The 11,893-nt window shown below is 36.0% G+C and overlaps 1 protein-coding gene across 1 annotated transcript; it reads right to left on the bottom strand.

The window, feature by feature from the left end:
- Positions 1–1,122: 1,122 nt before the first annotated feature.
- On the bottom strand, positions 1,123–11,361 carry KNAT6 (homeobox protein knotted-1-like 6). The gene is made up of 5 exons (XM_086599081.1): positions 10,693–11,361; positions 10,114–10,233; positions 9,872–10,010; positions 2,292–2,530; positions 1,123–1,395 (listed from the first exon to the last, which is right to left on the bottom strand). Exons 1-5 carry the CDS (start codon positions 11,050–11,052, stop codon positions 1,237–1,239), a joined length of 1,017 nt encoding a protein of 338 aa, XP_086455207.1. The 5' UTR covers positions 11,053–11,361; the 3' UTR covers positions 1,123–1,236.
- Between the last annotated feature and the right edge of the window lie 532 nt (positions 11,362–11,893).

Here is an 11,893-nt window from a genome sequence, read left to right as displayed (position 1 = left end):
TAAAGAGTTGCAAGGTGCCCATTCACACGGATTATATTGGTTTGAAGCTCATTAAAGAGTTGCAAGGTGCCCATTCACACGGATTATATTGGTTTGAACAAGGTAAAGGCTGTGTTTGGTTCAATGAAATGAGATTTCTGACATGATTTTAACTTTAAAGAGGGAGAACCTTTATTCCTTTATGAACACAACTCGCGGCCAAATCCCATACATTAGAAGCCCAAAATATTTAAATCAAGAACTGCTCGCCTCCTTTGCCAGCCCCAAGCAAAGTCCAAGTTATTAATACCCAACATTTTAGCAGATGTCTAATTTTCTCTAAAACACCGATATATCTGAAACTATACTCGACTGGGACAGTCACAACAGCTGACCAAATACAGTTCAACAATACCATTTTCCAAATCCCCCACGCAATGGCAGGAAATCTGAATCCTACACCCCCTCCTATCTACACCACGCAGGATTTCCCGATTGATAAAATGTATAAAAGATAATTCACCAATCCAGAGTACGTAATTCCAAAGAAAACATATGTAGTTATGTACTCAAACTTTTTATCAAGAAAAATTTATCGCCGAACTCCATTTGAACATGGGTCCGGACCAACGGGTTTAGTCATTCCTGCCACCACAGCTGCCAGGTATTGACTAAATTCTTTTTACATGCTTTCAAGTGTAGCCAAAGGTTTCTAGTAAGATTAAAACCATATAAGAAGAATCAAGGGTACTGGTTGTCTTCGTAGCTGGTCCCATCGTCAATATCTCTTTCAAAGAAGTTGCAAAAACCTCGCAATTTTGTAGTTTCGAAATGGAATCAAAGTTCCAATTATACCAACATCCTGAGATGACCAAAGCCATCAGCCACCCTAGTTTAAAGTTAGATTAGTACAAGCATACTTTTCCGAAATGTTCAGGGATACCAAGGAGCCCCCTCCCCCCACCCCCAAAAAAAAAGACACAGTCAGACACGAAAAGATACACGTGTAATGCGGAGAAGGAAAACTTAGATAAATTGGACAATTTAGCTATGTAAGCATTGATCGGTATCAACAAGGTTACCCCACCCCCACCCACACAGAGACATGGAAAGACAGTCAGACACGAAAAGATACAAGTATAATGCGTAGAAAGGAAAAATTAGATAAATTGGACAATTTAGCTATGTAAGCATTGATCGGTATCAACAAGGTTACCTTTTAGAATACACATAACGAATCTAGGATCGTTATTCACTTCAGTCATCTATAAAAAAAGGTGCAGAAAGACTATCCATAACAGCAAACTGCATGTTCTCAGAAGGTTTCCAATGGCGCTTCCGCTGATTTATGAACCAATTGTTTATCTGTTTCTGGTCTAGACCCGTGGATTCAGCCAATGCAATCTTATCAGCTTCCTGCAGGGATTAGGATAAGCAGCATATGAGACCATAAAGGTTGTTAAAAGTTGACACATGCTAGGAATATAAATACAAACTTATGGCATTAGAGATTCATCAACAGTGATGGATATGTATTAATGTATACAAATTTAATTTTAAAAACAAACCAAAGCATGTTTGAGGCGCAATTAAGAATGAGAACCAGAACACAATTTTGTGAAGATCGTTCTGAGATCCTTCAAGGGATACTTTGCTTATTCTAAACAGTGGTAAAAAAGCACAGGAGCGCGTTGAAACGCAACTACCCTAGCTACCTCGTTCATTTTCTCACAGAGATGTTTTTGGATGCACACGGAACTGAATAACTTAAAAGAGCACGACATGGAGTGAGACTACCCAGAACTGTTGTCAAGATATTAATTCACAAGGTTACCACATTGAAATAACCTGCACGCAGCTTTACTCATTCAACCTTTCATCTAAAAATCCTAACTAAAGTTGTTACATTGCAAAGCTACGTTGGAAGTCGGAAAAGACATTGTTTAGAATGTCTTGACTCTTGACACAGTTAAGCAGAGGGATGTAAAACGCAACAAAAGCACACGTAGTATCTTCAAGAATTCCTCACGGCGGGAACGTCACAGGCAAAGCAAATAGAATGAAGTGTTGATCACATCTTTGCTAAAGGGTTTCACCTAGTTAGCATAGATAATAACAACTCATGATATTGAATTGCAGAGAGCAAAGACTCAAATTTGGTATTGACACATTTGCTTAGAACAAACTCCTTTCACAGTAGTGCCAATAGACACGAGCTACATCTAGTTCACATATAGGTCAATTTGGGCCAAAGTTATACCTATAACTAGATCTCCCTATATCCCACCATATATGAGACAGAAGGTATTTACCGTAGGGTATGGCCATTTGTAGTGCATGTTCCACCACTCGAGAAGAGTTTGCCTTGCTTCTTTCGGTAGCTTTCCCTTCTTTTTTTTCTTTGAAAACTCCTGCTTCAAACTACTTATATAACCACTATATTTACGCAAGAGCTTATCCTTGAGATCTCGGTCTTCACTTCTAGGATGAATCTCTGGAATCTCAGCCTCTCCACCGCTGAAGTCATCCTCAGATGATCCAATGGCTTCATCTGACAATATATATGCATAAAATTATATTAGAAACAAAACTAAAAAATATGTAACACATTCACCATATAATAATACCAACAAACCGTCAGGAGTCTCGTTAGTCATTATTCATTAGAACATTTACAAGTGAAAGTATATACATAACGTACACTAATGAAATAATAAAGACAAAGTTTATGTGGTTGTAAGATGAATTGAGGTAATTTATAGTCCATCATCAACTACAAATGGAATCCATCACAAGGATATATCAAGGTATATAATATCCTTCACTAGTAGCCAACGCTTTTTTGAATAAAATCCCATGCCTCTTTAATTATCGATAATTTCAAGTGAGGACGATGCCAGTAACTCAACAAGCACAAGGTCTCAGGTGTGCAATAATGCTGACAGAAGAAGTTCTCACAATCAAACTGTAGGTTGTTTGTGAAACCAAAAAATTTCAACCATGTAAATGCGTAAGCTTCAATGTTGAAAAATTAATCATAAAATGTTGACATAACAAAGTAGAGTGAACTGAAACATTTAAATCCATATACCTTCATTTGAAAAGAAAAATCTATGTTAGTTATATATGAATGAATACTACATGTTGAAGCGAAATGCAGGAGATATTTAAAAAGGAGGAGCAATCATAAAGTTTAAAACGAAAAAACAGTAGATTTAAATGGGAACTATCATCCAGCAATGTGCTCTCTTACAAATAAAATCTAAGAAGTGCATGTCTTAGCCTCGTAGGGGTATAGATGATTATGTACAACTCAACTCTTCTTAGGGGCCATGGAAGCCCACTGAGCCCACTTTCAACATACCCAACATGGGTTCATTTCACTAGCCCTGGCTCCCAACTCGGAGTTCTTTCAAGCAGGGCTATTTGCACTTCTTGAATTAACCCGACCCACAGCAAACTCATTCTGCTTGTAATTACCGAATATGGGGCTGTGGGTTACTCATTTAGAGTGCAACAATCCTTTCAAGTGGTAAACTCCAAGGCTGGCTAGTTGTTTTCGAATTCCCACCCTCTAAGCTTGCAGGCAAGCTCTTCCAAGCTGGGGGTGATGTCAACATGGCCAAGGGATAACAAGCACTGAAGCAAATGTCACTAGCCCTGAAGAGCTCAAGTAATTATTCCCGCTGCTAGTGAGTTTCGATATGGGTCGGTGATTCGTGCAAAGGCCCAACCGACAACAGGCCAGGTGCTTAAGCAGCTAACCAGCTATTCTAAATTTCTCAGGTCCACTACTTAGATTATTGCCATTATGAGAAAAAAAAGATAGAGAAATTTAAGTTACTAGAACTTTGGAACAGATAACCATATCTATCGAAGTGATTTTTAACAACTTAATGTGGTTGGATTGTGCAATACATTGTCTATCTTTGTCCAACAAAAAGGAATAAGAAAAGGACAGGTCTTAAATACATTGTCATCACACGCTCAAATAGCTTATTTTGACCGTATACAACACAATTCTGACTAGGCTTTTATGTGTACTAACTCTCAGTGAACATGCTAGGAGCAGCGCAAGAATGAGGCAGGTCCTATACCACAAATTAGTCTGCAACCTTAACTACAAGTCCCAATGTACATGGCAGTCCACGTCCGCTATTAAAACCAAAACAAGCACACCCTCTCCTATAGAACTTGCCAGTGATAAAACCTTGAACTTCTAAATACAAACACACCCTCACGTCTTGAATTAACCCAACACCAAGAAGAGACCCAATGCAATATAGTCAAACTAAAAAAGACAAGGTGAGTAATAATATTAGTATGGGACCCACATCACAAACAGACCAATGAATAAACCTAGGGGACCGTAAAAACTGGATTTGACCATCAGTCTCTAGAAAAGAAAATGCAGACAAGAATTCTTTTAGGTTGACAAGATATAAAGCAGATGACATGAGACTCGGGGGTTCGTTATGTCGTTTCAGTGTCAGTAAATGTGACTATGAGAGACTGTACGTTGCAGCACAATCAAAAGGTGATGGGCTTAAAGGTATCATTGCCTGGGTAACCCGCAAGGCACGCAGCCGAATCTCAGGCGTAGGCAGAAACGAGTCAGATACTAATGAAAGGTACCTCCACGAAATTACTCAAAAACCCCAATCAATTGGTGTGACTCACGTGTGACTCATGGGTCCAGCGGTTTAGTTTTATCTGGAAAATATGGGTTTCCATTAGCTTCAGCTGGTCCCACTACTTTCAAAGCTTTTTGTGATTTTAATGCTGACGGAAAAAGAGAAATACTTATTTTTTCAATTTTTTAATGTTTATCTAAAGAAAATAAATGGTATTTCTGTGCCCTCAACGTCTGCATCAATCAGCACAATCTCGGTCCATTTATCAAACAAGTTCTATATCTAGTAAGGTTTACCTCATAGGAAAATGACCAATCTTGAGAAAGCCGCACAAGCATTTGGTTTGTTGATCACTAGTGATAAAAGAAAATGTTTAGACTAGTAACACTACTACACGCGATCAACCCAAAGCAGCTCAAATTGTTTCTAACTCAATTAATTCTAACATTTCAGTTCTAATCATAAATTACTAATGCATTCAACAGTTTAATATCAATCAAACTCAGAACAACGAACACAATTATCTCCATTTTTTCATACATATTAGCTACAAAAAAAACAAAAAAAGGCTGGATCCAAACATCAATTTTGTCTTATCTAAAGCAAAGAACTAGCACAAAAACGAACCATGTCCCATAACAAAAACCCATTATCAATTTTTTATGCTGGCCAACTGGCCAAGAGATGAATGTCCGGGTGTTACATGAAGGAAGACCAACATGATCCTAGATGCATTATGCATAGGAAAAAGACAAGGAAAATGTTTGGTATTGTATTCAAACAAAAAAAGACTGTTAAACTGGTGGATAAGCATTAATATCAACGGCAGTATAGCGACGACTTAGAGTCAGCAGTGAGTGTCCGTGTGGGCTAAAGAGTTAAATGAGGCGACATACGCAGAGGACAATAAAACGCTTAAAAAAGCTGCAGAAACCAGCTAAATATGCGGGAGTCCATATGATCTAGTGTCTTCTGACCGTAACCAAATCACAGAAACATTCATTTCCTTAATTAGCCCCTCACAATATGCAAAAGTCCCACTAAAACCCAGGCCCCATTAGAACCCCAGGATACCAAGTGATGGATGAGCTCAAAGTCTCAAGCTGAACACAGCCAACCATGAATTATCAGGAGAAACTCGAGAAAACATTCAAAAAGCTAATGAGTAGATTTTCATTTTTTTTTAATTTGATAAACAAGGAATAAAAAGTTTTATAATATTTTCTATATTCATCAACTCATTCTCAACAACATATTGTTAACCACTTATAAAACCTTTGCAGTACTGTAAAAACTGAAATCCACAACAAATAAATAACTTCAAAAGCATGGTACTGCACTACTGCATAAAGGAATAACGCAAGAAGTGAACTAAACTTCCATTAAAATGTCATTTGAGCATCTAGCAGCAGGATGTTACATGCAATAGTTTTTCTCTGCATTAAAAGGCTGCATTGGCTATAAAGAGGGAATCAATGCCTTTATTGTAGAATTGGCATACCTCTGTAAGCAGATCTCAATCATTTAAGATATTTTCCTATATCTCTACAAAGTTCAATAAAACTGGATCAAAGAATGGAAAATAAAATCTTGAACAAGACATCTAACATCGGTAGTTTTTCCCTAGTCAGTAGCAGAAGAATGGCCTATTATCATTTCCAACTGAAAAAGAACACTACTATTCAATTGAACCCTAATTCCAAGCAGAAATCGCTAAAACCTCTACATACAACATCACGTGTAATTGATGTTTGGAAGTATATTTAAAACACAATTTGGTTTGCACTTCTTTCATGTACTCTATACTCATATTCATCTATTAGTAACAAATTGACTGCCAACATACAGTAGTTTACACAAGCTAGAACTAGTTTCTCCTTTTTCTGAGTTAAAATTTGTAACAGTGACTACACATTGTCATTGTTCTCTAGTTCATACACTTTCCTAAATTTTCCCCACACCATAAATGGATATATTCAACAAGAATAAGCTTTCTTCTCATGATTTCGCAAACAGTAGCTTTAGGTTTTAGATTTCCTATATCCAATTCTTTTTAAACTTTTTTGGATAGTCGCAACGTTATTCCCCTAGCTAAACCCTTAAATCCTCCTATTCCCGCCTAAGATAGGATTTGATCCCAAGACCTTAGGCTCAACCTCCCAAGGCTTGACCAGTAAGCCACTGGACACCTTCAAGTCTTCCATCTTACAATGCCAATCAACTGAAAATTAAACTTTTTTTCCCTCTAACAGTAAGAAAGTAGAACAAATTGACATAGTGCCTTGTCAGTGTTTTAGCACATCATATGATGGAACTACTAAAATGAATCTTATGTATGCTTTCCACTATTTTATATGGGATGTGATCAATCTACCAGAAAGTAAGAGTACACAGAACCAAAATTTTGTAAGTTATCTAAAAGATAATAATTCATGACACATCCACAAAGCACGTAATCAGTTAAAGTATAATAGCTATTTGAAGCTTGACAGATAAATATAGCAAAGAACACTAGCATGAGGTCTCCAGAAAAAAATGGTCAGGTACAAATTCAAAATAAAAGAGGATACTGTCACAAAAGCTCAATAAGAATGGGCGTAACAGAGAGGCACCTGATATGATTGTGTTTTAATCTAAAGAATGTCACATCGATGATACTTCTGCTACCCCAGCTAATCAACCATTTGAATCTATACAGGTAGCATATCCACATGGAAATCCACATTGGAAGCATGCTAAGGCATCTTAATGAAAGGATTATATAATTTATAAAAACCACTTGAGCATGAGACGAAAGAAAAGGAAGCCAAAGCAAACTCAAAAGAACAGCAACGACACTAAAATGTTACTCAGTAATTTCAGACAAGAAGAATAAAAGTTGAGCATCCACATCTCTGCTTAGCAACTATACACCTGATATAATACTTTTGAAATTATATAATTCATATTTGAACACATTTGACCTTCCTATACTTAATTTAGCATATTTTTTTTTTATAGGACTTAACTTAGCATCTCTCTACCTGGGAAGTTATCTATGTGCAAACCCCAAAACCTCCAGAACCGTCTCATCCAAATAAGGTACAAGAGCTAGCAGCAGCCTTCTCCAAAAGAGATGCACAACACATGCCTATATAATATACTCATATAATGGTCTCATTAGAGAAATAAAATAAGGTTGGAAATCATGCAGTATGTGTACTTCGTTCATTACTTAATTTCATTACCTCTTGTTTAATACTTTTGCACAGCTTTAATAGGATATCAATAGTGATATCACAGTACAAACAGAAAAGGAATGGAAGACAAGCTCAGTAAAGCCAACGCAGCCCAACAAGGATTATTAGGGGGAAATAGCTATAACTAGTGGCTTAACGTACTTGGTTGTCTCACAAATTCACGTGTTCATTCCAAGATTCTTTCAGGAGTTTAACTATTATAGATGAGGACGATTAAGGAGAAGAAAAGGTTAGCTGAGTTCAGGTTCTATTTTAATCCTCAAGACAGATAGCCCATAATAACTAATGCCAGAGATATCTTTCACTGGGTCAAGAGAGGATCTTTAGATGTTCTTGGTTCATCTTTGGATGGCACTCAGTCCTTGAACTCCCCAAAGGAGTATTTTAATTTCTCAAACTAGGCATGCACTGTTGGAACTTGAAGCACTTTCATAAAACCCAAAACACCAGTACATATCATGGCTATCATTAATATAGAATATTAACTATCCATTCATATTTTTTCACTTTACTAACAAGGATTGACTACTTTTCGAAGCTGTAAAATATCATCATAGGCCTTTACAATACCTTCACAATTGTGCACGCAGACAGAAATTAACATAATAAAATGAAAATAAAATACACTCTTTAGAACTTATATATTTATCAGTATATCACAACACATTTCTACGTAACTTAATATTTCAATGCTATTGTGTTGTACCCTAAAAGAAGTTTTCTATTTTATTTTATTTTTCTTTCTATGAGATGTTGTGGCAAAGAGAAAGCTAATATATCATATATATGTAATGCATGTTCAATTTCACCAGAAAAACAACTTAAGCGTTAATGAATCTTACACCAATTACAATCTTCAATATATGGGATCCACTAAACCGCAGTGAAATCCAAAATAAAAAAATGAGAAACATTCATAATGAACTCAGAAAGAATCATAAACCTCATGCATGATTCAATTAATTAATCAACAAACCAATATGATATTAATAATTAATTTTTACTTCAAAACTCAAACATGACAAGAACAGTACACACATGTAAATAAATAAGAAGTGTCGTCATACATAATGACTTGTAGGTAGGTTCCCAACTTCTCATGTAGTGTATAAGACTCCAATACTATTAGATTAATGGTCGAATGACCTCTAACTAGACTAATTAAAAGTTCAAAACTATGACCCTTTAATATGAAAAAGACGTCCACATCACTGATGCCCAAACTGTGTGTGAAGACTAGCCTTTGCAGTATGAAGATCCATAGGAGTCATTGTGCAAAGATTAGCTCAAGGCAAAATGAAGACTCAAACAAAAGCGGATTATTCAAGGCCGGGAGAAAACTGAAATGCAATTTCACTAACCACTGAAATGTCAAAATCAGAATATAAAAAAATTAAAAAGGGTTGTAACTTGTAAGCAGCACCCACAATTATCAAAGACAGAGAAAAAGAACACAAAAAACAGAAAACAGAAAACGAGACAAGTGGAACAATTAAAATATCAAAGAAAGCAAGATAACTAAGAACTAAAAGGAGTAGGAAACTACTGTTACAAGGTCCATGACTGCAGTAAACCTAACCTTGATACCATTACTACTCTAGTTCTAGTGTATGCTGTTAAAGATCGGATGTGTGTTTACAGTTAGTATTCCCAACCCTAGCAAAAACAAAACATTCCCAAGAACAAACAGTCCTTTTTTCTATGATAAGCGAGTGTCTCTTTCATCTTTAGGGTTTTTCTTTGAGTTATTTCTCTATGTTAAACTGAAGTTTCAAAATGTGGGGCTTATTGTTCAGAAAGATTCGAGTCCTCGTGCTAATGTGCGCCAAAATAACTAAATGTGGGAACTGATATCCAGATTTTAAGTCTCGGAATCAGAAGATTTATAGCAAAACAAGTGAAGAATAAAGAAAAGAGAAACATAAGCAACTTAGCACAATAATCAAAAAACATATTAAAAATAAAATATTAAGATTATGATATAATATTAAATAGAGAGTGAGTAAGAGAGAGAGAAACCGGAAAGGCAGGTTCTAGAAGGTGCTTTAGTGCAGAGATTAGAGAGTTGCAATTCAATCTTGTTCAGGAAAGCAGTTGCTTCATCAAATGGTCTAGCTAGATCGGATTTATACTTCACTAGTATATCACAATAACTTTCCTGCCAAAAAAAAAAAAAAAAAAAATGAATGTTAACACTGAAGATCATGGAAGATAAACAGTCTCCTGTAAGAGTAGTAAAGATTGTGAAGTGAAAGAGAGACCATGAAATCATCCAGCTCAGGATCAGAGCCTAAACGAGTTGAAACAGCGTTTCTTTTGTACAAGCTGTTTTCTCCCCTAATTTCTTCTAACAAACCTGCTATCTCCGGTGGTGCTCCAACCTGAAACAGTAGTAAACATGTAATATTTGAGTCTTTGGTGATGGTTGATAGAGAGATAAAAGAGAAAGTGCTTCTGGATATGAAGTTTTGTTTTCTAAGATAATAATTCACAAGTATTTTTTTTTTTTTGTAGAAGAGTTAAGTGAAAGAATTTTCAACGATGGTAAACAAAAACTGTTCGATGATCAGCAAGAAATCGCGGATGGAAACTTTACTATTTTCTGCAAATGCAAGTTTAAAAAATCAAAGAAACCAAGAGAAGAATGGTTTACGTGAAGGCTTGAAAACTCAAAGATCAAAAAAGAAACCATAAAGCAAGAAATGAAGTCCACAGTAAATTATACGACCTTCCCAGTATTTCTCCGTAAAACCTGCGTCTTTTTGTTCCTTCTTTAAACCCAAATATAAGACTTTTTCCTTTTTATCTTTTTTATCCATTTCGAAACAGTGTTTTATTACCTTCTGGCAGTCGATGTAAGCTTCAAGTAAAGAAGGATAACGAGGATGTGAAACAATTTTAGCTTTCATACAACTCATAACATCACCAGCTTCATGAATTCCAGGACCAGTCATCGAAGTAGTAGTTTCAGATAAGGCAGCAGAAGCAGCTGCTGTAAGCAAATTATGATGATGCTGTTGTTGATAATGATGGTGATCGGATCCAAAGATCATGGGAATCCGATCACGAAAAGATGATGAAGTAGTTAATAAACTTTGCTGATGATAATCTGATGGAATCACCATGTTTCCTTGTAATATTGAAGGATGCTGTTGATCACTGTAATTTAACGATGAATGAAGACCGTACATTTCTTCCATAGTAGTTTTTGTAGAAAGAGATAGATCACAGTTGTTTCAGTGGTGAAACTCTAGTTCTCTCCAACAAGTTAAAAGCCTATCTGATGAGAGAGAGTTTTTTTAATCTAAAAATAGAGTAGCGCAGAGAGAGTAGAACGTAGAGATACTCTACTTAGAGAGGGACTGTGAAAATTGTTCTTGGAGGGTGTGATTTTTAGCGTACAAACAAGGAGAAGGCTGTGATGTTACTCTCTCTTTTCTCTTTCTCTCCTTTCTCTTTCAATAATTTTCTAATTTCTTGCTTTTTGTAATTTTGTTTATTTTAATAATGAAATTTTATTACATATTTTTTGTACTTTGAAAAGGAAAGGATAGTTAACTGGACTCTGGAGTTGCAGTGCAGAGTGGTCACCCACTCACCACGCTGACTTGGAGTGGGCGTTATATTTCGCCAACTTACCAGAATATCGGTATATGCCCAAATGGAAAACTTCAAAAAGAACTAAAACGTAAAAACACAACTACATATTGATCAGTCATGCAGCATCCATCACTGATGTTTTTTGATAGATAAATGTTGAACTATCAAAAAAAAAGATAGATAAATGTTGTGAAAATTGTAATAAATTTCGAATCTATTCAAGTCTCCGATATTGATATCAATTATTATCTGATGTTTTTCAAAATATCGTGCCATTTTGATACTCTTCAGTATATTGTCATTTTTCGACCATGAGCCAAAATACCACAAAATGGTGGTCAGAGACATTCTGAGTTTGGTGGTCAAGACAGACTTCCAAGCCTCAACGGTTGTTCTAACTTCTAACATCCGTTGTGTGTCGGGTCGAGCCAATGTTTTCAA

The sequence above is a fragment of the Coptis chinensis genome, chromosome 1, assembly GCF_015680905.1.
Source record: "Coptis chinensis isolate HL-2020 chromosome 1, ASM1568090v1, whole genome shotgun sequence".
In the NCBI taxonomy this organism is placed as follows: Eukaryota; Viridiplantae; Streptophyta; class Magnoliopsida; order Ranunculales; family Ranunculaceae; genus Coptis; species Coptis chinensis.
This window is presented reverse-complemented; position numbering and strand designations above follow the sequence as displayed.